At 46.4% G+C, this 26,117-nt stretch overlaps 4 protein-coding genes and 4 pseudogenes across 4 annotated transcripts; 3 read left to right on the top strand and 5 right to left on the bottom strand.

The window, feature by feature from the left end:
* Positions 1–644: 644 nt before the first annotated feature.
* LOC123141271 (uncharacterized) lies at positions 645–9,619 on the top strand (annotated as a pseudogene).
* On the bottom strand, positions 6,047–6,309 carry LOC123141272 (peroxidase 39-like; annotated as a pseudogene).
* A 426-nt stretch (positions 9,620–10,045) lies between the features above and the next one.
* On the bottom strand, positions 10,046–10,373 carry LOC123143317 (peroxidase 39-like). The gene has a single exon (XM_044562189.1). It carries the CDS (start codon positions 10,371–10,373, stop codon positions 10,113–10,115), a length of 261 nt encoding a protein of 86 aa, XP_044418124.1. The 3' UTR covers positions 10,046–10,112.
* A 292-nt stretch (positions 10,374–10,665) lies between these two features.
* On the top strand, positions 10,666–17,748 carry LOC123142513 (LRR receptor-like serine/threonine-protein kinase FLS2; annotated as a pseudogene).
* LOC123141274 (peroxidase 39-like) lies at positions 14,111–14,547 on the bottom strand. Its single transcript, XM_044560451.1, has one exon. The coding sequence runs from the start codon at positions 14,436–14,438 to the stop codon at positions 14,178–14,180; it is 261 nt and encodes an 86-aa protein (XP_044416386.1). The 5' UTR covers positions 14,439–14,547; the 3' UTR covers positions 14,111–14,177.
* Positions 17,749–18,173: 425 nt separating the features above from the next.
* Positions 18,174–18,501, bottom strand: LOC123146273 (peroxidase 39-like). Its single transcript, XM_044565896.1, has one exon. It carries the CDS (start codon positions 18,499–18,501, stop codon positions 18,241–18,243), a length of 261 nt encoding a protein of 86 aa, XP_044421831.1. The 3' UTR covers positions 18,174–18,240.
* Positions 18,502–18,792: 291 nt separating this feature from the next.
* On the top strand, positions 18,793–25,876 carry LOC123142514 (LRR receptor-like serine/threonine-protein kinase FLS2; annotated as a pseudogene).
* LOC123141275 (peroxidase 39-like) lies at positions 22,238–22,565 on the bottom strand. The gene has a single exon (XM_044560452.1). The coding sequence runs from the start codon at positions 22,563–22,565 to the stop codon at positions 22,305–22,307; it is 261 nt and encodes an 86-aa protein (XP_044416387.1). The 3' UTR covers positions 22,238–22,304.
* Positions 25,877–26,117: the final 241 nt, after the last annotated feature.

Genomic DNA, 26,117 nt, shown 5'->3' on the forward strand with positions numbered 1-26,117 from the left:
GACAATATCCTCATAAATCCATCACGAACATGACATGTGATGGAACGACGAACAAAGTACTACTTCACTAAGCTTTGGGAAGTGATCACACGTACATCGATATTGACTGATCCAACCAAAGGTTCCAAATGAGATCCTCATCTCCGAAGCCGAGTTTTGAGGCAACATCTTCAACATAGGTACAACACATGCATGTCGACATTGCCTGATAAAGTCGGAGGGGTGAGATCATGGGTTTTTTCTCTGGAGCATGCACATCTTTATAATGAAAGTCATTCCTGAAGGTAACCATTCTAGCGGTTTGACGACTCCCTAGCTAGATTTTGATGATATGAGATCCCAAATCCCACCCTTATTGTGGGGAAAAACAATAAAAGCTTGCAAACACTTTCACACCACCTTCATCTATGTTGATGAGAGAGAGAGAGAAGAAGGGCTGTTTGGTTCGCTTCCACAAAACCAGCTTGAGTCAAGTCCGATTTTGGTGGCCTGAGGCTGAGATCTATGCCTGGCAAAGGAGCTGCTTGATAGGCCTCCATCCAAACAACCCATGGATGTAGGGTTATTCAACCGTCGGTTTCACTGCCCGCGTGCACCAATACCATATTGTCGCAACACCACTATACCTCCAACCACCTTCGCCCATGTCATTATCCTTTGCCACCGCGCCAGTGTTGCTCGTCGCTGCTGCGAGCAGGTCAAGCCTGGCGGTGCCATCTCCACCCAGGGCCGCCACCTCGATTTCCGGCGTCCTCCAAGAGGGAGCAACAAGGGCCTCGCCACCACCTTCAGTGGTGCCATTTCTACCTATATGTAGTGGTAATGGCTCCTTTTTTGTTCATTGTTTTTGATAGCTTACTACTCATGCCAAGTGGTGTGGTAATGCCTCCTCATGACTAGTCGCGTCACGGCTAAATTTGCTAATATGCGCCATCGCTATGTTTTTTTTTTGATAATTTTTTAAACTTTCAAATGCATTTAACATGTTTTTTCATTGTATCTTTGGTATTCACGGGATATTCACTCAGTTGCTGGGTGCTCCTTGGAGTGGGCCCGCAGGTTCGTGAATCGTGGCTTGGTCCTCGTTTTCCCCTTCGCCAGTTTCTACAGTTCTCCTCGGCCGCGCCGTCGTGTCCTCCGGTGACGCCACCGGCGCCGCCGGTTTCCCCCTTCGTTTCCACGGACGCCGCGCGGCCTTCTCCCGTGTCAGAGCTACGAGAGGGCGCATTGCTTCTTCGTGGCTGGCCATCTCCTTAACCAGAGATACCCCACGGGCGGGGAGAAGATGCGACTCACGTTGCCCTTGCTCGCTCGCAGCCGCCGACCTCCTCCACGCTGGTTTCAACTTTCAAACTTCCCGATCCTTTTATCTCGAAAATACATTTGCAATTTGAAATCCCCAAATACGTTTGATCGAGAAAATCCCCAAATATGGCGTGCGTTTGTGCAACTGTAGATTTGCCGTGCTAACGAAATATTGGTCTGAATTGTTTGCGTAACCGGATGATTCAGACACAGCCGCATTCAATCATGGAGATCGACTGGCTGATGCATCTGGACAGCTGGTTGGCTCTGTGTTAGCGGGCAACCACACCCGCATACACAGTCAGTCATCAGTCATCACCTTGCTCACGACCAGTATCTTCAACAGTGAGGGTGTGTGGCCGCAGAACACTACACAATTTATGATTTGATATTTCTCCAACACGATTCCAAGTCTGGAGTCTCTAGTATGCACAGCCAAGGAGATCAACCCGGAAGCAGAGGCACTACTCCGATGGAAGTCCAGTTTGATCCGCGCCAACTCGCTGTCCTCCTGGTCGATATCCTATCCAACATGTTCTTGGTTTGGGGTCACTTGTGATGCTTCAGGGCATGTTACCGAGCTCCGCCTTCCCATCGCGGGCATCCATGGTACGCTACACGCCTTCTACTCTCTAGTGCTTCAAAACCTCACTGTACTTGACCTTGGGACAAATAACCTTGGTGGTGTTGTCCCAGCAAATATCTCTCTGTTTCGCACTCTCACTGTTCTGAACTTGAGCAGCAACAATCTTGTTGGTGCCATCCCCTACCAACTCAGCAAAGTACAAACGATTGTTAAGTTAGATTTGGGAAATAACCACCTGACCATCCCAGAATATGCCAATTTCTCACCTATGTCCGCTTTGAAGCTGTTATCTCTAGCTAATAATGATCTCAATGGTACCTTCCCACAATTCATCCTCAACTGCACGAGTAAATTGCATAAAACCACCACTTTGAAGGCTCGGTTTGCGAAAAACACTAGGATACAGTTTCTCTGCAGAAAACATCACATCTTGCGTAATGGTTTTGCAAAAACCACTGATCGGCGGATCTGACCATGTTAAGTGAGTTTATGACAGGTAGGGCCCGCCAGTCAGGCTGACGTGGCATCAATTTCTCACACCGTTACATCAAAACGTTTTGCTGGACGCGGGACCCGCTTGTCAGCGAAACACTCCTCCCTCTCTCTCTCAAACCACTTGCTCTTTGCGTCATTTTGTCGAGCAGGTGGCGTGCAGGTGTTGTGGGGCGCGGGAGGTTCATGGAGGCGGTCTCCAGTGACGCTGGAGCAGGCCGTGACGACGTCGAAGTACAGGGGCGCGGGTGGCAGGGGTGCGCTGCCGGAGTTCGTCGGCGCGAGCGGGGACGAGGGCATCTTCCGCGTGCCGCTACAGCGGCCATGCACCTTGGCTGCTCGCCGGAGTTCAAGGTGCGGCTCCACCCGGCGCTGGAGACGCAGGTGAGCTCCTTCCAGCGGACGCTCGCTTGCGAGCCGCACCTTCGCCAGCTATGGGCAGGGGCGGAGTCCGGGCTTCGGGTATGCGACGAGCGGGGATGCCTCTATCCGACTGGATCTGGACGAACTTGGCGGCGGCGAGGTGGTTCCAGGCGAGAAGGTGCGCGGCGGCCGGTTGGTGAGTTGCGGCTGGTCCACGTGCGCGCGCGCGGGTGGGGTGGGGGGCAGCGCCAGCTCCGAGAAGATCGAGACCCACCGGCGCATGACGGCAGGCCGCTCCTCGGCCGGGCGCAGGGGCGGGACAGGCGGCGTCCCCTGCCTCGCCCTTGGTGCGGCAACGGCGATGACGGGCCTCTGCCTCAGCCGGGGTCGGGACGGGCGGCGGTCGAGGTCGGGCCGGCCGGTGGCTGTGGTCGGGACGGACGACGGCGCGGCTCTGCCACGGCTCGGGACGGGCGGCGGTGTAGTGAAGATAAGATGAACCCTTTTTCTCTTCCAATGACATGTGGACCCCATAAGGCCACACATGATGATATAATAGTACCAAACGTCGCCGTTACATGTGAGATGTTAAGCGGTGCCACGTCAGCCTGACTGGCGGGCCCTACCTGTCATAAACTCACTTAACATGGTCAGATCCGCCGATCAGTGGTTTTTGCAAAACCATTACGCAAGATGTGATGTTTTCTGCAGAGAAACTGTATCCTAGTGTTTTTCGCAAACCGAGCCTTCAAGGTGGTGGTTTTATGCAATTTACTCTCAACTGCACCAATGCGAGGATGAGATCCCTTGATTTATCAGGTAATGCCTTCTCAGGTCTGTTACCGGATTCACTGCCGGAGATGGTCCCAAGGTTGAGGTATCTAAATCTGTCCGCTAATGCATTCTCTGGCTCCATACCTTGCTCCCTCTCAAAGCTCCAAAAGCTAGAGATACGATGTCTCGAGAGAAATAACCTTGCAGGAGGTATCCCAGAGGTGCTGGGGATGATACCTGGACTGCGAACTCTTTCACTACACAATAACCCACTTGGTGGGTCGATCCCAGCCTCACTTGGGCAGCTTCAGTTGTTAGAGAAGCTCAACATCGCAAATGCTAGCTTGGTTTCTACTCTTCCGCCCGAGCTGGGGAACCTTACTAGCCTGCGGTATATGGTCCTGGCAGGGAATCGGTTATTTGGAAGCTTGCCACCATCTTTTGCCATGATGCACAAGTTGCGGTCTTTTATAATAGAGGAAAACAGTATCAGTGGTACCATTCCGCAAGAGATGTTTACAAACTGTACCAAGGTTAAGTATTTTGATGTAAATGGCAACTTGTTAGGTGGAAGCATACCTTCGCAGGTCAGCAAGTGGAAGGAGCTAACGGGTCTCATCCTCTCTGGCAACAAATTTACTGGCTCGATCCCAGTGGAGGTGGGAAGCATGCCAAATTTGCAAGTATTGTTCTTGTCCTCGAATCACCTCACTGGAATTATGCCACCAAATATCGGTAATGCATCATCTTTGAAACTCCTTCGTGCCAGCTTCAACCATCTTGAGGGTGAGATTCCTGCAACCATCTCCTCGCTGGTAAACCTTGTTGCTCTCTTCTTGTCTGACAACAAGTTTACGGGTATCGGTCCTAATCTTGACAGCAAGCAGTTGCCAGTTGTCAAAGTGGCCAAGAATAGCGGGTTCTTGGGAAAACCATTGTATGCCTTTTGTCAACTAACACTTCTGCGAATCTTGGATCTATCGAACAATCAGTTGTTTGGTGAGCTTCCTGGTTGCTTGTGGAATTTGAGAGATCAACAATTCTTGGATTTGTCGAGCAATGCTTTTGCTGGGGTAGTTCCAACCTCAGCTAACTACAATTCGTCGCTAAGTTTGTTGCACTTGTCCAACAACAAGTTCACAGGTTGCTTTCCAGCAGTGTTGAAGAACTTCAAAAGCCTTGTTATTTTGGATCTTGGGAACAATAAGATGTCTGGTGCACTCCCTCAGTGGATAGGGGAAAGCAATCCTTTGCTGAGGATTCTAAGACTGCGATCAAACATGTTCCATGGAAGTATTCCCAGTTAGCTACTAAAACTCTCTCATCTCCAACTCCTTGATCTCTCTGAAAATACTTTTGTAGGTTTCCATAACAGAAAATTTCATCAACTTCCCATCGATGAGTCAGGCATCCATGGTGCAGGCCGGTTACAACAACTTACATAGTGTTGGGACCCTTTCGATTTCCTGGTGATGGTAGCATAGATATACTTTGGAAGAGAAGGGAGTACACCTTTAAGGAAAAAGGTGCATTTGTGACTGGTATTGATCTCTCCGGAAATTATCTATCTGGTAGCATCCCGGAGAACATTGGCAACTTAAAGTTATTAGAATCGCTTGACCTCTCGTGGAACAAACTATCGGGTCCTATTCCCGTTACCATGTCAGACTTGATGTTCCTGAGCTCTCTTAACCTCTCGAACAACCGTCTATCAGGCGAGATACCTACAGGAAGTCAGCTCCAGACACTCGAGGACCCATCGATCTATAGCAATAACCTCGGACTTTGTGGTCCCCCATTGAGCATTCCATGTACAAACAATTCAGATACTACGACACCAGCGGATGGGGCAAAGGAACATCACCATGAACTTGAAACATTATGGCTTTACTACTCAGTGATTGCTGGGAACTGTCTTCAGTTTTTGGTATGGTGTGCAGCACTGTTTTTCTGCAAGATCTGGAGGTTTGCTTTCTTCAGCTGCATCGATGCGCTGTACCAAAGTTTATACTGAAGATGAAGCGCACCTGACAGTACGGCACTCTGCTTTGTCCTAGCGCTAGAGTGCCTCTTGAAGTTTCCTCAGACTTGCAGTATCTGCAGTGGACATATATTGTATCGTCCATGATCCTTGTCTTAGTTTCTTATAAGTTGTAATGATCTGTTTCCTCTATGAGCAGCAGTGGCTTATATTGTTCTGAGCTTCTCATGAGGCAGTTTTCTAGAGACTTGTAGTAGGTTGTAATTCTCCGAATTTTTGTGAGTTGCAAGTCATGTTTCGTCGTCGTCGCGTGTATATTTTTCGGAGCTTGCTGGTACCTATGAATACAACTTCAATCTTTTAAGTAGTGCATACACATGTCATATCTTCTCTGTTCACAATTAACCTGAAGACTCGGTTGTTCTATAACAAAAATATGATCCGAACAACACTGGTTACAGATGACCAAAGAAAAGAGCAAAATGACAGCATCCACCAACAGTTTTCCAGGGAAAGTCACCCCTCGATGCCCATCTATGTTCGATCTAGCTGTTGACGACGGCGCAGTGCTTCCTGATCTCCATCTCCCCCTGAGAGCCGGTCTTGGACCTGCACGGCCCCGAGCCTCGCCATGGACCCGCGAGAACACCTCGAAGAACACCTCTGACGGGCTTGACATGACGCCGGCGATGTCGGCCCGTGCCACGGCATTGGGTGACCAGCGCAGCGTCGGACCGGAACTGGGCCCTGTGCTGAGCACAGTATGGTAGTAGCCAAGGTCGAACGTCAGGAAGCTGCCGGGGTCCATCTCCACCACGATGGTTGGGAGCAGGTTTTACATGATTCGAAACAAATTAATACTTACCAAATACTCTTTTGCTAAATGTTTGGAACATTTTACTGAAGTCTGGAAAGTGTCTGATTCGGTGGTGGGCAGTGCTCAGAAACTACGGTTTTGGTGAAATACTAGTATCACAGTTTTGTGAATACGGTGTGTCTGATTGGGTGTGGTTTCAAAATTCCCAATCCGTTTGTCACAGTTTTGCATTGTGAAATACTAGTTATCTCCAAGATTATTTGCTTGTAAACTGAAATCCCCAGATATGGCGTGCATTTGTCATCCCTAGACACAGTAAAGACTGCAGTGCTAACGAAATATGGGTCTGAATTGGTTGCGTAATTGGTCTGCATTCGATCGTAGAGAGATCGACTGGCTGATAAGCTGATTTGATTTGGCCGTTGTAGTTGAGTGATGCATCTGGACAGATGGTTGGATTTGTGTTAGCAGGCAACCACACCCAATCACCTTACTCGTGAGTTTCTAAAAACTTCAGTGAGAAGCTGGCTATTTTTCAACGGGCGCGTGGCCGCAGACCATGACACAATTTATGATTTGATAATTCTCCAACAAAACCCCAAGTCCGAAGTCTTTAATCAAGTCTTCATACGCAATGACACTGACATGATTTGATCTGTCTGCACTCTAGCTACATGTGTAAAGCCAATACATAGATCATCCTTAGCCTGCCATTTTCTCATAAACGCTGTAAGCCGCTGAAATGGCTCTGCAGAAACTCTTCTATTATCTCAATTTTCCTGCTAAGTATGCACAGCCACGGAAATCAACCAGAAGCAGAGGCACTACGCCGATGGAAGTCCAGTTTGATCCGAGCCGACTCGCTGTCCTCCTGGGTCGGTTGCCAACTCTACATGTTCTGGTACGGTGTCACCTGTGACACTGCCGGACATGTACTGAGGTCCAACTTCGTAGTGCGGGGATCAATGGTACGCTACACGCCTTCTACTCTCCATGTGCTTCAAAAACCTCAACAGTGCTGACCTGGGGCAAATAACCTTGGGTGGTTTATCCCAGCAAATATATCTTTGTTTCTAACCCTCACCGTTATGAACTGAGCGAGCAACAATCTTGTGGTGTCATCCCCTACCAATCTCAGCAAGCTACCAATAATTATCAAATTAGATTTGGGAAATAACAACTACCAACCCAGAATATGCCAATTTCTCACCTATGTCCACTTTAAAGCTGTTATCTCTAGCTAATAACAACTCAGTGGTACCTTCCCACAATCATCCTCACTGCACCCATGTGAGGATGAGGTTCCTCGATTTATCAAGGTAACGCCTTCACAAGGGCCGTTACCAGATCACTGCCGGAATTGTACCAAGGTTGAGGTATCTAATCTGTCCATTAATTTATTCTCTGGCTCCATACCATTGCTCACTCTCAAGGCTCCCAAAAGCTAGAGATACTAACACTCAAGAGAAATAATCTCACAGGAGGAATCCCAGAGGGTGCTGGGGATGATACCTGGACTCCGATATCTTTCACTATCCGTTAACCCACTTGGTGGGTCAATTCCAGCCTCACTCGGTCAGCTTCAGTTGCTGGAGACGCTCGGCCTCGGATATGCTAGCTTGGTTTCTACTATTCCACCTGAACTGGGAAACCTTACTAGCCTCCGGGATATGGTCCTGGCAGGGAATCGATTATTTGGAAGCTTGCCACCATCTTTTGCCATGATACGAAAGTTGCAGACTTTTATAATAGAGGGAAACAGTATCAGTGGTACTATTCCGCAAGAGATGTTTACAAACTGACCAAGCTCAAGCATTTTGATGTAAGCGACAACTTGTTAGCTGGAAGCATCCCTTCTCAGATCAGCAAGTGGAAGGAGCTACTGTGTCTCCTCCTTTCCCGCAACAACTTTACTGGCTCGATCCCGTGGAGGTTGGCAGCATGCCAAATTTGCAAGCATTGGACTTGTCGAAGAACCACCTCACTGGAATTATGCCATCAAATATCGGTAATGCATCATCTTTGAAACTCCTTCGTGCCAGCTTCAACCATCTTGAGGGTGAGATTCCTGCAACCATCTCCTCGCTGGTAAACCTTGTTGCTCTCTTCTTGTCTGACAACAAGTTTACGGGTATCGGTCCTAATCTTGACAGCAAGCAGTTGCCAGTTGTCAAAGTGGCCAAGAATAGCGGGTTCCTGGGAAAACCATTGTATGTCTTTTGTCAACTAACACTTCTGCGAATCTTGGATCTATCGAACAATCAGTTGTTTGGTGAGCTTCCTGGTTGCTTGTGGAATTTGAGAGATCTACAATTCTTGGATTTGTCGAGCAATGCTTTTGCTGGGGTAGTTCCAACCTCAGCTAACTGCAATTCGTCGCTAAGTTTGTTGCACTTGTCCAACAACAAGTTCACAGGTTGCTTTCCAGCAGTGTTGAAGAACTTCAAAAGCCTTGTTATTTTGGATCTTGGGAACAATAAGATGTCTGGTGCACTCCCTCCGTGGATAGGGGAAAGCAACCCTTTGCTGAGGAATCTAAGACTGCGATCAAACATGTTCCATGGAAGTATTCCCAGTCAGCTACTAAAACTCTCCCATCTCCAACTCCTTGATCTCTCTGAAAATACTTTTGTAGGTTCCATAACAGAAAATTTCATCAACTTCCCATCGATGAGTCAGGCATCCATGGTGCAGCCGGTTACAACAACTTACATAGTGTTGGGACCCTTTCGATTTCCTGGTGATGGTAGCATAGATATACTTTGGAAGAGAAGGGAGTACACCTTTAAGGAAAAGGTGCATTTGTGACTGGTATTGATCTCTCCGGAAATTATCTATCTGGTAGCATCCCGGAGAACATTGGCAACTTAAAGTTATTAGAATCGCTTGACCTCTCGTGGAACCAAACTATCGGGTCCTATTCCGTTACCATGTCAGACTTGATGTTCCTGAGCTCTCTTAACCTCTCGAACAACCGTCTATCAGGCGAGATACCTACAGGAAGTCAGCTCCAGACACTCGAGACCCATCGATCTATAGCAATAACCTCGGACTTTGTGGTCCCCCATTGAGCATTCCATGTACAAACAATTCAGATACTACGACACCAGCGGATGGGGCAAAGGAACATCACCATGAACTTGAAACATTATGGCTTTACTACTCAGTGATTGCTGGAACTGTCTTCAGTTTTTGGGTATGGTGTGCAGCACTGTTTTTCTGCAAGATCTGGAGGTTTGCTTTCTTCAGCTGCATCGATGCGCTGTACCAAAAGTTTATACTGAAGATGAAGCGCACCTGACAGTACGGCACTCTGCTTTGTCCTAGCGCCTAGAGTGCCTCTTGAAGTTTCCTCAGACTTGCAGTATCTGCAGTGGACATATATTGTATCGTCCATGATCCTTGTCTTAGTTTCTTATAAGTTGTAATGATCTGTTCCTCTATGAGCAGCAGTGGCTTATATTTGTTCTGAGCTTCTCATGAGGCAGTTTTCTAGAGACTTGTAGTAGGTGTAATTCTCCGAATTTTGTGAGTTGCAGTCATGTTTCGTCGTCGTCGCGTGTATATTTTTCGGAGCTTGCTGGTACCTATGAATACAACTTCAATCTTTTAAGTAGTGCATACACATGTCATATCTTCTCTGTTCACAATTAACCTGAAGACTCGGTTGTTCTATAACAAAAATATGATCCGAACAACACTGGTTACAGATGACCAAAGAATAAGAGCAAAATGACAGCATCCACCAACAGTTTCCAGGGAAAGTCACCCCTCGATGCCCATCTATGTTCGATCTAGCTGTTGACGACGGCGCAGTGCTTCCTGATCTCCATCTCCCCCTGAGAGCCGGTCTTGACCTGCACGGCCCCGAGCCTCGCCATGGACCGCGAGAACACCTCGAAGAACACCTCTGACGGGCTTGACATGACGCCGGCGATGTCGGCCCGTGCCACGGCATTGGTGACCAGCGCAGCGTCGGACCGGAACTGGGCCCTGTGCTTGAGCACAGTATGGTAGTAGCCAAGGTCGAACGTCAGGAAGCTGCCGGGGTCCATCTCCACCACGATGGTTGGGAGCAGGTTTTACATGATTCGAAACAAATTAATACTACCAAATACTCTTTTGCTAAATGTTTGGAACATTTTACTGAAGTCTGGAAAGTGGTCTGATTCGGTGTGGCAGTGCTCAGAAACTACGGTTTTGGTGAAATACTAGTATCACAGTTTTGTGAATACGGTGTGTCTGATTGGGTGTGGTTTCAAAATTCCCAATCCGTTTGTCACAGTTTTGCATTGTGAAATACTAGTATCTCCAAGATTATTTGCTTGTAAACTGAAATCCCCAGATATGGCGTGCATTTGTCATCCCCTAGACACAGTAGACCTGCAGTGCTAACGAAATATGGGTCTGAATTGGTTGCGTAATTGGTCTGCATTCGATCGTAGAGAGATCGACTGGCTGATAAGCTGATTTGATTTGGCCGTTGTAGTTGAGTGATGCATCTGGACAGATGGTTGGATTTGTGTTAGCAGGCAACCACACCCAATCACCTTACTCGTGAGTTCTAAAAACTTCAGTGAGAAGCTGGCTATTTTTCAACGGCGCGTGGCCGCAGACCATTGACACAATTTATGATTTGATAATTCTCCAACAAAACCCCAAGTCCGAAGTCTTTAATCAAGTCTTCATACGCAATGACACTGACATGATTTGATCTGTCTGCACTCTAGCTACATGTGTAAAGCCAATACATAGATCATCCTTAGCCTGCCATTTTCTCATAAACGCTGTAAGCCGCTGAAATGGCTCTGCAGAAACTCTTCTATATCTCAATTTTCCTGCTAGTATGCACAGCCACGGAAATCAACCCAGAAGCAGAGGCACTACTCCGATGGAAGTCCAGTTTGATCCGCGCCGACTCGCTGTCCTCCTGGTCGGTTGCCAACTCTACATGTTCTTGGTACGGTGTCACCTGTGACACTGCCGGACATGTTACTGAGGTCCAACTTCGTAGTGCGGGGATCAATGGTACGCTACACGCCTTCTACTCTACAGTGCTTCAAAACCTCACAGTGCTTGACCTTGGGGCAAATAACCTTGGTGGTGTTATCCCAGCAAATATATCTTTGTTTCTAACCCTCACCGTTATGAACTTGAGCAGCAACAATCTTGTTGGTGTCATCCCCTACCAACTCAGCAAGCTACCAATAATTATCAAATTAGATTTGGGAAATAACAAGCTTACCAACCCAGAATATGCCAATTTCTCACCTATGTCCACTTTAAAGCTGTTATCTCTAGCTAATAACAATCTCAGTGGTACCTTCCCACAATTCATCCTCAACTGCACCCATGTGAGGATGAGGTTCCTCGATTTATCAGGTAACGCCTTCACAGGGCCGTTACCAGATTCACTGCCGGAGATTGTACCAAGGTTGAGGTATCTAAATCTGTCCATTAATTTATTCTCTGGCTCCATACCTTGCTCACTCTCAAGGCTCCAAAAGCTAGAGATACTAACACTCAAGAGAAATAATCTCACAGGAGGAATCCCAGAGGTGCTGGGGATGATACCTGGACTCCGATATCTTTCACTATCCGTTAACCCACTTGGTGGGTCAATTCCAGCCTCACTCGGTCAGCTTCAGTTGCTGGAGACGCTCGGCCTCGGATATGCTAGCTTGGTTTCTACTATTCCACCTGAACTGGGAAACCTTACTAGCCTCCGGGATATGGTCCTGGCAGGGAATCGATTATTTGGAAGCTTGCCACCATCTTTTGCCATGATACGAAAGTTGCAGACTTTTATAATAGAGGGAAACAGTATCAGTGGTACTATTCCGCAAGAGATGTTTACAAACTGGACCAAGCTCAAGCATTTTGATGTAAGCGACAACTTGTTAGCTGGAAGCATCCCTTCTCAGATCAGCAAGTGGAAGGAGCTACTGTGTCTCCTCCTTTCCCGCAACAACTTTACTGGCTCGATCCCGGTGGAGGTTGGCAGCATGCCAAATTTGCAAGCATTGGACTTGTCGAAGAACCACCTCACTGGAATTATGCCATCAAATATCGGTAATGCATCATCTTTGAAACTCCTTCGTGCCAGCTTCAACCATCTTGAGGGTGAGATTCCTGCAACCATCTCCTCGCTGGTAAACCTTGTTGCTCTCTTCTTGTCTGACAACAAGTTTACGGGTATCGGTCCTAATCTTGACAGCAAGCAGTTGCCAGTTGTCAAAGTGGCCAAGAATAGCGGGTTCCTGGGAAAACCATTGTATGTCTTTTGTCAACTAACACTTCTGCGAATCTTGGATCTATCGAACAATCAGTTGTTTGGTGAGCTTCCTGGTTGCTTGTGGAATTTGAGAGATCTACAATTCTTGGATTTGTCGAGCAATGCTTTTGCTGGGGTAGTTCCAACCTCAGCTAACTGCAATTCGTCGCTAAGTTTGTTGCACTTGTCCAACAACAAGTTCACAGGTTGCTTTCCAGCAGTGTTGAAGAACTTCAAAAGCCTTGTTATTTTGGATCTTGGGAACAATAAGATGTCTGGTGCACTCCCTCAGTGGATAGGGGAAAGCAATCCTTTGCTGAGGATTCTAAGACTGCGATCAAACATGTTCCATGGAAGTATTCCCAGTTAGCTTCTAAAACTCTCTCATCTCCAACTCCTTGATCTCTCTGAAAATACTTTTGTAGGTTCCATAACAGAAAATTTCATCAACTTCCCATCGATGAGTCAGGCATCCATGGTGCAGCCGGTTACAACAACTTACATAGTGTTGGGACCCTTTCGATTTCCTGGTGATGGTAGCATAGATATACTTTGGAAGAGAAGGGAGTACACCTTTAAGGAAAAAGGTGCATTTGTGACTGGTATTGATCTCTCCGGAAATTATCTATCTGGTAGCATCCCGGAGAACATTGGCAACTTAAAGTTATTAGAATCGCTTGACCTCTCGTGGAACAAACTATCGGGTCCTATTCCCGTTACCATGTCAGACTTGATGTTCCTGAGCTCTCTTAACCTCTCGAACAACCGTCTATCAGGCGAGATACCTACAGGAAGTCAGCTCCAGACACTCGAGGACCCATCGATCTATAGCAATAACCTCGGACTTTGTGGTCCCCCATTGAGCATTCCATGTACAAACAATTCAGATACTACGACACCAGCGGATGGGGCAAAGGAACATCACCATGAACTTGAAACATTATGGCTTTACTACTCAGTGATTGCTGGAACTGTCTTCAGTTTTTGGGTATGGTGTGCAGCACTGTTTTTCTGCAAGATCTGGAGGTTTGCTTTCTTCAGCTGCATCGATGCGCTGTACCAAAAGTTTATACTGAAGATGAAGCGCACCTGACAGTACGGCACTCTGCTTTGTCCTAGCGCTAGAGTGCCTCTTGAAGTTTCCTCAGACTTGCAGTATCTGCAGTGGACATATATTGTATCGTCCATGATCCTTGTCTTAGTTTCTTATAAGTTGTAATGATCTGTTCCTCTATGAGCAGCAGTGGCTTATATTTGTTCTGAGCTTCTCATGAGGCAGTTTTCTAGAGACTTGTAGTAGGTGTAATTCTCCGAATTTTGTGAGTTGCAGTCATGTTTCGTCGTCGTCGCGTGTATATTTTTCGGAGCTTGCTGGTACCTATGAATACAACTTCAATCTTTTAAGTAGTGCATACACATGTCATATCTTCTCTGTTCACAATTAACCTGAAGACTCGGTTGTTCTATAACAAAAATATGATCCGAACAACACTGGTTACAGATGACCAAAGAATAAGAGCAAAATGACAGCATCCACCAACAGTTTCCAGGGAAAGTCACCCCTCGATGCCCATCTATGTTCGATCTAGCTGTTGACGACGGCGCAGTGCTTCCTGATCTCCATCTCCCCCTGAGAGCCGGTCTTGACCTGCACGGCCCCGAGCCTCGCCATGGACCGCGAGAACACCTCGAAGAACACCTCTGACGGGCTTGACATGACGCCGGCGATGTCGGCCCGTGCCACGGCATTGGTGACCAGCGCAGCGTCGGACCGGAACTGGGCCCTGTGCTTGAGCACAGTATGGTAGTAGCCAAGGTCGAACGTCAGGAAGCTGCCGGGGTCCATCTCCACCACGATGGTTGGGAGCAGGTTTTACATGATTCGAAACAAATTAATACTACCAAATACTCTTTTGCTAAATGTTTGGAACATTTTACTGAAGTCTGGAAAGTGTCTGATTCGGTGTGGCAGTGCTCAGAAACTACGGTTTGGTGAAATACTAGTATCACAGTTTTGTGAATACGGTGTGTCTGATTGGGTGTGGTTTCAAAATTCCCAATCCGTTTGTCACAGTTTTGCATTGTGAAATACTAGTATCTCCAAGATTATTTGCTTGTAAACTGAAATCCCCAGATATGGCGTGCATTTGTCATCCCCTAGACACAGTAGACCTGCAGTGCTAACGAAATATGGGTCTGAATTGGTTGCGTAATTGGTCTGCATTCGATCGTAGAGAGATCGACTGGCTGATAAGCTGATTTGATTTGGCCGTTGTAGTTGAGTGATGCATCTGGACAGATGGTTGGATTTGTGTTAGCAGGCAACCACACCCAATCACCTTACTCGTGAGTTCTAAAAACTTCAGTGAGAAGCTGGCTATTTTTCAACGGCGCGTGGCCGCAGACCATTGACACAATTTATGATTTGATAATTCTCCAACAAAACCCCAAGTCCGAAGTCTTTAATCAAGTCTTCATACGCAATGACACTGACATGATTTGATCTGTCTGCACTCTAGCTACATGTGTAAAGCCAATACATAGATCATCCTTAGCCTGCCATTTTCTCATAAACGCTGTAAGCCGCTGAAATGGCTCTGCAGAAACTCTTCTATATCTCAATTTTCCTGCTAGTATGCACAGCCACGGAAATCAACCCAGAAGCAGAGGCACTACTCCGATGGAAGTCCAGTTTGATCCGCGCCGACTCGCTGTCCTCCTGGTCGGTTGCCAACTCTACATGTTCTTGGTACGGTGTCACCTGTGACACTGCCGGACATGTTACTGAGGTCCAACTTCGTAGTGCGGGGATCAATGGTACGCTACACGCCTTCTACTCTACAGTGCTTCAAAACCTCACAGTGCTTGACCTTGGGGCAAATAACCTTGGTGGTGTTATCCCAGCAAATATATCTTTGTTTCTAACCCTCACCGTTATGAACTTGAGCAGCAACAATCTTGTTGGTGTCATCCCCTACCAACTCAGCAAGCTACCAATAATTATCAAATTAGATTTGGGAAATAACAAGCTTACCAACCCAGAATATGCCAATTTCTCACCTATGTCCACTTTAAAGCTGTTATCTCTAGCTAATAACAATCTCAGTGGTACCTTCCCACAATTCATCCTCAACTGCACCCATGTGAGGATGAGGTTCCTCGATTTATCAGGTAACGCCTTCACAGGGCCGTTACCAGATTCACTGCCGGAGATTGTACCAAGGTTGAGGTATCTAAATCTGTCCATTAATTTATTCTCTGGCTCCATACCTTGCTCACTCTCAAGGCTCCAAAAGCTAGAGATACTAACACTCAAGAGAAATAATCTCACAGGAGGAATCCCAGAGGTGCTGGGGATGATACCTGGACTCCGATATCTTTCACTATCCGTTAACCCACTTGGTGGGTCAATTCCAGCCTCACTCGGTCAGCTTCAGTTGCTGGAGACGCTCGGCCTCGGATATGCTAGCTTGGTTTCTACTATTCCACCTGAACTGGGAAACCTTACTAGCCTCCGGGATATGGTCCTGGCAGGGAATCGATTATTTGGAAGCTTGCCACCATCTTTTGCCATGATACGAAAGTTGCAGACTTTTATAATAGAGGGAAACAGTATCAGTGGTACTATTCCGCAAGAGATGTTTACAAACTGGACCAAGCTCAAGCATTTTGATGTAAGCGACAACTTGTTAGCTGGAAGCATCCCTTCTCAGATCAGCAAGTGGAAGGAGCTACTGTGTCTCCTCCTTTCCCGCAACAACTTTACTGGCTCGATCCCGGTGGAGGTTGGCAGCATGCCAAATTTGCAAGCATTGGACTTGTCGAAGAACCACCTCACTGGAATTATGCCATCAAATATCGGTAATGCATCATCTTTGAAACTCCTTCGTGCCAGCTTCAACCATCTTGAGGGTGAGATTCCTGCAACCATCTCCTCGCTGGTAAACCTTGTTGCTCTCTTCTTGTCTGACAACAAGTTTACGGGTATCGGTCCTAATCTTGACAGCAAGCAGTTGCCAGTTGTCAAAGTGGCCAAGAATAGCGGGTTCCTGGGAAAACCATTGTATGTCTTTTGTCAACTAACACTTCTGCGAATCTTGGATCTATCGAACAATCAGTTGTTTGGTGAGCTTCCTGGTTGCTTGTGGAATTTGAGAGATCTACAATTCTTGGATTTGTCGAGCAATGCTTTTGCTGGGGTAGTTCCAACCTCAGCTAACTGCAATTCGTCGCTAAGTTTGTTGCACTTGTCCAACAACAAGTTCACAGGTTGCTTTCCAGCAGTGTTGAAGAACTTCAAAAGCCTTGTTATTTTGGATCTTGGGAACAATAAGATGTCTGGTGCACTCCCTCAGTGGATAGGGGAAAGCAATCCTTTGCTGAGGATTCTAAGACTGCGATCAAACATGTTCCATGGAAGTATTCCCAGTTAGCTTCTAAAACTCTCTCATCTCCAACTCCTTGATCTCTCTGAAAATACTTTTGTAGGTTCCATAACAGAAAATTTCATCAACTTCCCATCGATGAGTCAGGCATCCATGGTGCAGCCGGTTACAACAACTTACATAGTGTTGGGACCCTTTCGATTTCCTGGTGATGGTAGCATAGATATACTTTGGAAGAGAAGGGAGTACACCTTTAAGGAAAAAGGTGCATTTGTGACTGGTATTGATCTCTCCGGAAATTATCTATCTGGTAGCATCCCGGAGAACATTGGCAACTTAAAGTTATTAGAATCGCTTGACCTCTCGTGGAACAAACTATCGGGTCCTATTCCCGTTACCATGTCAGACTTGATGTTCCTGAGCTCTCTTAACCTCTCGAACAACCGTCTATCAGGCGAGATACCTACAGGAAGTCAGCTCCAGACACTCGAGGACCCATCGATCTATAGCAATAACCTCGGACTTTGTGGTCCCCCATTGAGCATTCCATGTACAAACAATTCAGATACTACGACACCAGCGGATGGGGCAAAGGAACATCACCATGAACTTGAAACATTATGGCTTTACTACTCAGTGATTGCTGGAACTGTCTTCAGTTTTTGGGTATGGTGTGCAGCACTGTTTTTCTGCAAGATCTGGAGGTTTGCTTTCTTCAGCTGCATCGATGCGCTGTACCAAAAGTTTATACTGAAGATGAAGCGCACCTGACAGTACGGCACTCTGCTTTGTCCTAGCGCTAGAGTGCCTCTTGAAGTTTCCTCAGACTTGCAGTATCTGCAGTGGACATATATTGTATCGTCCATGATCCTTGTCTTAGTTTCTTATAAGTTGTAATGATCTGTTCCTCTATGAGCAGCAGTGGCTTATATTTGTTCTGAGCTTCTCATGAGGCAGTTTTCTAGAGACTTGTAGTAGGTGTAATTCTCCGAATTTTGTGAGTTGCAGTCATGTTTCGTCGTCGTCGCGTGTATATTTTTCGGAGCTTGCTGGTACCTATGAATACAACTTCAATCTTTTAAGTAGTGCATACACATGTCATATCTTCTCTGTTCACAATTAACCTGAAGACTCGGTTGTTCTATAACAAAAATATGATCCGAACAACACTGGTTACAGATGACCAAAGAATAAGAGCAAAATGACAGCATCCACCAACAGTTTCCAGGGAAAGTCACCCCTCGATGCCCATCTATGTTCGATCTAGCTGTTGACGACGGCGCAGTGCTTCCTGATCTCCATCTCCCCCTGAGAGCCGGTCTTGACCTGCACGGCCCCGAGCCTCGCCATGGACCGCGAGAACACCTCGAAGAACACCTCTGACGGGCTTGACATGACGCCGGCGATGTCGGCCCGTGCCACGGCATTGGTGACCAACGCAGCGTCGGACCGGAACTGGGCCCTGTGCTTGAGCACAGTATGGTAGTAGCCAAGGTCGAACGTCAGGAAGCTGCCGGGGTCCATCTCCACCACGATGGTTGGGAGCAGGTTTTACATGATTCGAAACAAATTAATACTACCAAATACTCTTTTGCTAAATGTTTGGAACATTTTACTGAAGTCTGGAAAGTGTCTGATTCGGTGTGGCAGTGCTCAGAAACTACGGTTTTGGTGAAATACTAGTATCACAGTTTTGTGAATACGGTGTGTCTGATTGGGTGTGGTTTCAAAATTCCCAATCCGTTTGTCACAGTTTTGCATTGTGAAATACTAGTATCTCCAAGATTATTTGCTTGTAAACTGAAATCCCCAGATATGGCGTGCATTTGTCATCCCCTAGACACAGTAGACCTGCAGTGCTAACGAAATATGGGTCTGAATTGGTTGCGTAATTGGTCTGCATTCGATCGTAGAGAGATCGACTGGCTGATAAGCTGATTTGATTTGGCCGTTGTAGTTGAGTGATGCATCTGGACAGATGGTTGGATTTGTGTTAGCAGGCAACCACACCCAATCACCTTACTCGTGAGTTCTAAAAACTTCAGTGAGAAGCTGGCTATTTTTCAACGGCGCGTGGCCGCAGACCATTGACACAATTTATGATTTGATAATTCTCCAACAAAACCCCAAGTCCGAAGTCTTTAATCAAGTCTTCATACGCAATGACACTGACATGATTTGATCTGTCTGCACTCTAGCTACATGTGTAAAGCCAATACATAGATCATCCTTAGCCTGCCATTTTCTCATAAACGCTGTAAGCCGCTGAAATGGCTCTGCAGAAACTCTTCTATATCTCAATTTTCCTGCTAGTATGCACAGCCACGGAAATCAACCCAGAAGCAGAGGCACTACTCCGATGGAAGTCCAGTTTGATCCGCGCCGACTCGCTGTCCTCCTGGTCGGTTGCCAACTCTACATGTTCTTGGTACGGTGTCACCTGTGACACTGCCGGACATGTTACTGAGGTCCAACTTCGTAGTGCGGGGATCAATGGTACGCTACACGCCTTCTACTCTACAGTGCTTCAAAACCTCACAGTGCTTGACCTTGGGGCAAATAACCTTGGTGGTGTTATCCCAGCAAATATATCTTTGTTTCTAACCCTCACCGTTATGAACTTGAGCAGCAACAATCTTGTTGGTGTCATCCCCTACCAACTCAGCAAGCTACCAATAATTATCAAATTAGATTTGGGAAATAACAAGCTTACCAACCCAGAATATGCCAATTTCTCACCTATGTCCACTTTAAAGCTGTTATCTCTAGCTAATAACAATCTCAGTGGTACCTTCCCACAATTCATCCTCAACTGCACCCATGTGAGGATGAGGTTCCTCGATTTATCAGGTAACGCCTTCACAGGGCCGTTACCAGATTCACTGCCGGAGATTGTACCAAGGTTGAGGTATCTAAATCTGTCCATTAATTTATTCTCTGGCTCCATACCTTGCTCACTTTCAAGGCTCCAAAAGCTAGAGATACTAACACTCAAGAGAAATAATCTCACAGGAGGAATCCCAGAGGTGCTGGGGATGATACCTGGACTCCGATATCTTTCACTATCCGTTAACCCACTTGGTGGGTCAATTCCAGCCTCACTCGGTCAGCTTCAGTTGCTGGAGACGCTCGGCCTCGGATATGCTAGCTTGGTTTCTACTATTCCACCTGAACTGGGAAACCTTACTAGCCTCCGGGATATGGTCCTGGCAGGGAATCGATTATTTGGAAGCTTGCCACCATCTTTTGCCATGATACGAAAGTTGCAGACTTTTATAATAGAGGGAAACAGTATCAGTGGTACTATTCCGCAAGAGATGTTTACAAACTGGACCAAGCTCAAGCATTTTGATGTAAGCGACAACTTGTTAGCTGGAAGCATCCCTTCTCAGATCAGCAAGTGGAAGGAGCTACTGTGTCTCCTCCTTTCCCGCAACAACTTTACTGGCTCGATCCCGGTGGAGGTTGGCAGCATGCCAAATTTGCAAGCATTGGACTTGTCGAAGAACCACCTCACTGGAATTATGCCATCAAATATCGGTAATGCATCATCTTTGAAACTCCTTCGTGCCAGCTTCAACCATCTTGAGGGTGAGATTCCTGCAACCATCTCCTCGCTGGTAAACCTTGTTGCTCTCTTCTTGTCTGACAACAAGTTTACGGGTATCGGTCCTAATCTTGACAGCAAGCAGTTGCCAGTTGTCAAAGTGGCCAAGAATAGCGGGTTCCTGGGAAAACCATTGTATGTCTTTTGTCAACTAACACTTCTGCGAATCTTGGATCTATCGAACAATCAGTTGTTTGGTGAGCTTCCTGGTTGCTTGTGGAATTTGAGAGATCTACAATTCTTGGATTTGTCGAGCAATGCTTTTGCTGGGGTAGTTCCAACCTCAGCTAACTGCAATTCGTCGCTAAGTTTGTTGCACTTGTCCAACAACAAGTTCACAGGTTGCTTTCCAGCAGTGTTGAAGAACTTCAAAAGCCTTGTTATTTTGGATCTTGGGAACAATAAGATGTCTAGTGCACTCCCTCAGTGGATAGGGGAAAGCAATCCTTTGCTGAGGATTCTAAGACTGCGATCAAACATGTTCCATGGAAGTATTCCCAGTTAGCTTCTAAAACTCTCTCATCTCCAACTCCTTGATCTCTCTGAAAATACTTTTGTAGGTTCCATAACAGAAAATTTCATCAACTTCCCATCGATGAGTCAGGCATCCATGGTGCAGCCGGTTACAACAACTTACATAGTGTTGGGACCCTTTCGATTTCCTGGTGATGGTAGCATAGATATACTTTGGAAGAGAAGGGAGTACACCTTTAAGGAAAAAGGTGCATTTGTGACTGGTATTGATCTCTCCGGAAATTATCTATCTGGTAGCATCCCGGAGAACATTGGCAACTTAAAGTTATTAGAATCGCTTGACCTCTCGTGGAACAAACTATCGGGTCCTATTCCCGTTACCATGTCAGACTTGATGTTCCTGAGCTCTCTTAACCTCTCGAACAACCGTCTATCAGGCGAGATACCTACAGGAAGTCAGCTCCAGACACTCGAGGACCCATCGATCTATAGCAATAACCTCGGACTTTGTGGTCCCCCATTGAGCATTCCATGTACAAACAATTCAGATACTACGACACCAGCGGATGGGGCAAAGGAACATCACCATGAACTTGAAACATTATGGCTTTACTACTCAGTGATTGCTGGAACTGTCTTCAGTTTTTGGGTATGGTGTGCAGCACTGTTTTTCTGCAAGATCTGGAGGTTTGCTTTCTTCAGCTGCATCGATGCGCTGTACCAAAAGTTTATACTGAAGATGAAGCGCACCTGACAGTACGGCACTCTGCTTTGTCCTAGCGCTAGAGTGCCTCTTGAAGTTTCCTCAGACTTGCAGTATCTGCAGTGGACATATATTGTATCGTCCATGATCCTTGTCTTAGTTTCTTATAAGTTGTAATGATCTGTTCCTCTATGAGCAGCAGTGGCTTATATTTGTTCTGAGCTTCTCATGAGGCAGTTTTCTAGAGACTTGTAGTAGGTGTAATTCTCCGAATTTTGTGAGTTGCAGTCATGTTTCGTCGTCGTCGCGTGTATATTTTTCGGAGCTTGCTGGTACCTATGAATACAACTTCAATCTTTTAAGTAGTGCATACACATGTCATATCTTCTCTGTTCACAATTAACCTGAAGACTCGGTTGTTCTATAACAAAAATATGATCCGAACAACACTGGTTACAGATGACCAAAGAATAAGAGCAAAATGACAGCATCCACCAACAGTTTCCAGGGAAAGTCACCCCTCGATGCCCATCTATGTTCGATCTAGCTGTTGACGACGGCGCAGTGCTTCCTGATCTCCATCTCCCCCTGAGAGCCGGTCTTGACCTGCACGGCCCCGAGCCTCGCCATGGACCGCGAGAACACCTCGAAGAACACCTCTGACGGGCTTGACATGACGCCGGCGATGTCGGCCCGTGCCACGGCATTGGTGACCAACGCAGCGTCGGACCGGAACTGGGCCCTGTGCTTGAGCACAGTATGGTAGTAGCCAAGGTCGAACGTCAGGAAGCTGCCGGGGTCCATCTCCACCACGATGGTTGGGAGCAGGTTTTACATGATTCGAAACAAATTAATACTACCAAATACTCTTTTGCTAAATGTTTGGAACATTTTACTGAAGTCTGGAAAGTGTCTGATTCGGTGTGGCAGTGCTCAGAAACTACGGTTTTGGTGAAATACTAGTATCACAGTTTTGTGAATACGGTGTGTCTGATTGGGTGTGGTTTCAAAATTCCCAATCCGTTTGTCACAGTTTTGCATTGTGAAATACTAGTATCTCCAAGATTATTTGCTTGTAAACTGAAATCCCCAGATATGGCGTGCATTTGTCATCCCCTAGACACAGTAGACCTGCAGTGCTAACGAAATATGGGTCTGAATTGGTTGCGTAATTGGTCTGCATTCGATCGTAGAGAGATCGACTGGCTGATAAGCTGATTTGATTTGGCCGTTGTAGTTGAGTGATGCATCTGGACAGATGGTTGGATTTGTGTTAGCAGGCAACCACACCCAATCACCTTACTCGTGAGTTCTAAAAACTTCAGTGAGAAGCTGGCTATTTTTCAACGGCGCGTGGCCGCAGACCATTGACACAATTTATGATTTGATAATTCTCCAACAAAACCCCAAGTCCGAAGTCTTTAATCAAGTCTTCATACGCAATGACACTGACATGATTTGATCTGTCTGCACTCTAGCTACATGTGTAAAGCCAATACATAGATCATCCTTAGCCTGCCATTTTCTCATAAACGCTGTAAGCCGCTGAAATGGCTCTGCAGAAACTCTTCTATATCTCAATTTTCCTGCTAGTATGCACAGCCACGGAAATCAACCCAGAAGCAGAGGCACTACTCCGATGGAAGTCCAGTTTGATCCGAGCCGACTCGCTGTCCTCCTGGTCGGTTGCCAACTCTACATGTTCTTGGTACGGTGTCACCTGTGACACTGCCGGACATGTTACTGAGGTCCAACTTCGTAGTGCGGGGATCAATGGTACGCTACACGCCTTCTACTCTCCAGTGCTTCAAAACCTCACAGTGCTTGACCTTGGGGCAAATAACCTTGGTGGTGTTATCCCAGCAAATATATCTTTGTTTCTAACCCTCACCGTTATGAACTTGAGCAGCAACAATCTTGTTGGTGTCATCCCCTACCAACTCAGCAAGCTACCAATAATTATCAAATTAGATTTGGGAAATAACAAGCTTACCAACCCAGAATATGCCAATTTCTCACCTATGTCCACTTTAAAGCTGTTATCTCTAGCTAATAACAATCTCAGTGGTACCTTCCCACAATTCATCCTCAACTGCACCCATGTGAGGATGAGGTTCCTCGATTTATCAGGTAACGCCTTCACAGGGCCGTTACCAGATTCACTGCCGGAGATTGTACCAAGGTTGAGGTATCTAAATCTGTCCATTAATTTATTCTCTGGCTCCATACCTTGCTCACTCTCAAGGCTCCAAAAGCTAGAGATACTAACACTCAAGAGAAATAATCTCACAGGAGGAATCCCAGAGGTGCTGGGGATGATACCTGGACTCCGATATCTTTCACTATCCGTTAACCCACTTGGTGGGTCAATTCCAGCCTCACTCGGTCAGCTTCAGTTGCTGGAGACGCTCGGCCTCGGATATGCTAGCTTGGTTTCTACTATTCCACCTGAACTGGGAAACCTTACTAGCCTCCGGGATATGGTCCTGGCAGGGAATCGATTATTTGGAAGCTTGCCACCATCTTTTGCCATGATACGAAAGTTGCAGACTTTTATAATAGAGGGAAACAGTATCAGTGGTACTATTCCGCAAGAGATGTTTACAAACTGGACCAAGCTCAAGCATTTTGATGTAAGCGACAACTTGTTAGCTGGAAGCATCCCTTCTCAGATCAGCAAGTGGAAGGAGCTACTGTGTCTCCTCCTTTCCCGCAACAACTTTACTGGCTCGATCCCGGTGGAGGTTGGCAGCATGCCAAATTTGCAAGCATTGGACTTGTCGAAGAACCACCTCACTGGAATTATGCCATCAAATATCGGTAATGCATCATCTTTGAAACTCCTTCGTGCCAGCTTCAACCATCTTGAGGGTGAGATTCCTGCAACCATCTCCTCGCTGGTAAACCTTGTTGCTCTCTTCTTGTCTGACAACAAGTTTACGGGTATCGGTCCTAATCTTGACAGCAAGCAGTTGCCAGTTGTCAAAGTGGCCAAGAATAGCGGGTTCCTGGGAAAACCATTGTATGTCTTTTGTCAACTAACACTTCTGCGAATCTTGGATCTATCGAACAATCAGTTGTTTGGTGAGCTTCCTGGTTGCTTGTGGAATTTGAGAGATCTACAATTCTTGGATTTGTCGAGCAATGCTTTTGCTGGGGTAGTTCCAACCTCAGCTAACTGCAATTCGTCGCTAAGTTTGTTGCACTTGTCCAACAACAAGTTCACAGGTTGCTTTCCAGCAGTGTTGAAGAACTTCAAAAGCCTTGTTATTTTGGATCTTGGGAACAATAAGATGTCTGGTGCACTCCCTCCGTGGATAGGGGAAAGCAACCCTTTGCTGAGGAATCTAAGACTGCGATCAAACATGTTCCATGGAAGTATTCCCAGTCAGCTACTAAAACTCTCCCATCTCCAACTCCTTGATCTCTCTGAAAATACTTTTGTAGGTTCCATAACAGAAAATTTCATCAACTTCCCATCGATGAGTCAGGCATCCATGGTGCAGCCGGTTACAACAACTTACATAGTGTTGGGACCCTTTCGATTTCCTGGTGATGGTAGCATAGATATACTTTGGAAGAGAAGGGAGTACACCTTTAAGGAAAAAGGTGCATTTGTGACTGGTATTGATCTCTCCGGAAATTATCTATCTGGTAGCATCCCGGAGAACATTGGCAACTTAAAGTTATTAGAATCGCTTGACCTCTCGTGGAACAAACTATCGGGTCCTATTCCCGTTACCATGTCAGACTTGATGTTCCTGAGCTCTCTTAACCTCTCGAACAACCGTCTATCAGGCGAGATACCTACAGGAAGTCAGCTCCAGACACTCGAGGACCCATCGATCTATAGCAATAACCTCGGACTTTGTGGTCCCCCATTGAGCATTCCATGTACAAACAATTCAGATACTACGACACCAGCGGATGGGGCAAAGGAACATCACCATGAACTTGAAACATTATGGCTTTACTACTCAGTGATTGCTGGAACTGTCTTCAGTTTTTGGGTATGGTGTGCAGCACTGTTTTTCTGCAAGATCTGGAGGTTTGCTTTCTTCAGCTGCATCGATGCGCTGTACCAAAAGTTTATACTGAAGATGAAGCGCACCTGACAGTACGGCACTCTGCTTTGTCCTAGCGCTAGAGTGCCTCTTGAAGTTTCCTCAGACTTGCAGTATCTGCAGTGGACATATATTGTATCGTCCATGATCCTTGTCTTAGTTTCTTATAAGTTGTAATGATCTGTTCCTCTATGAGCAGCAGTGGCTTATATTTGTTCTGAGCTTCTCATGAGGCAGTTTTCTAGAGACTTGTAGTAGGTGTAATTCTCCGAATTTTGTGAGTTGCAGTCAT

The sequence above is a fragment of the Triticum aestivum genome, chromosome 6D, assembly GCF_018294505.1.
Source record: "Triticum aestivum cultivar Chinese Spring chromosome 6D, IWGSC CS RefSeq v2.1, whole genome shotgun sequence".
NCBI lineage: Eukaryota > Viridiplantae > Streptophyta > Magnoliopsida > Poales > Poaceae > Triticum > Triticum aestivum.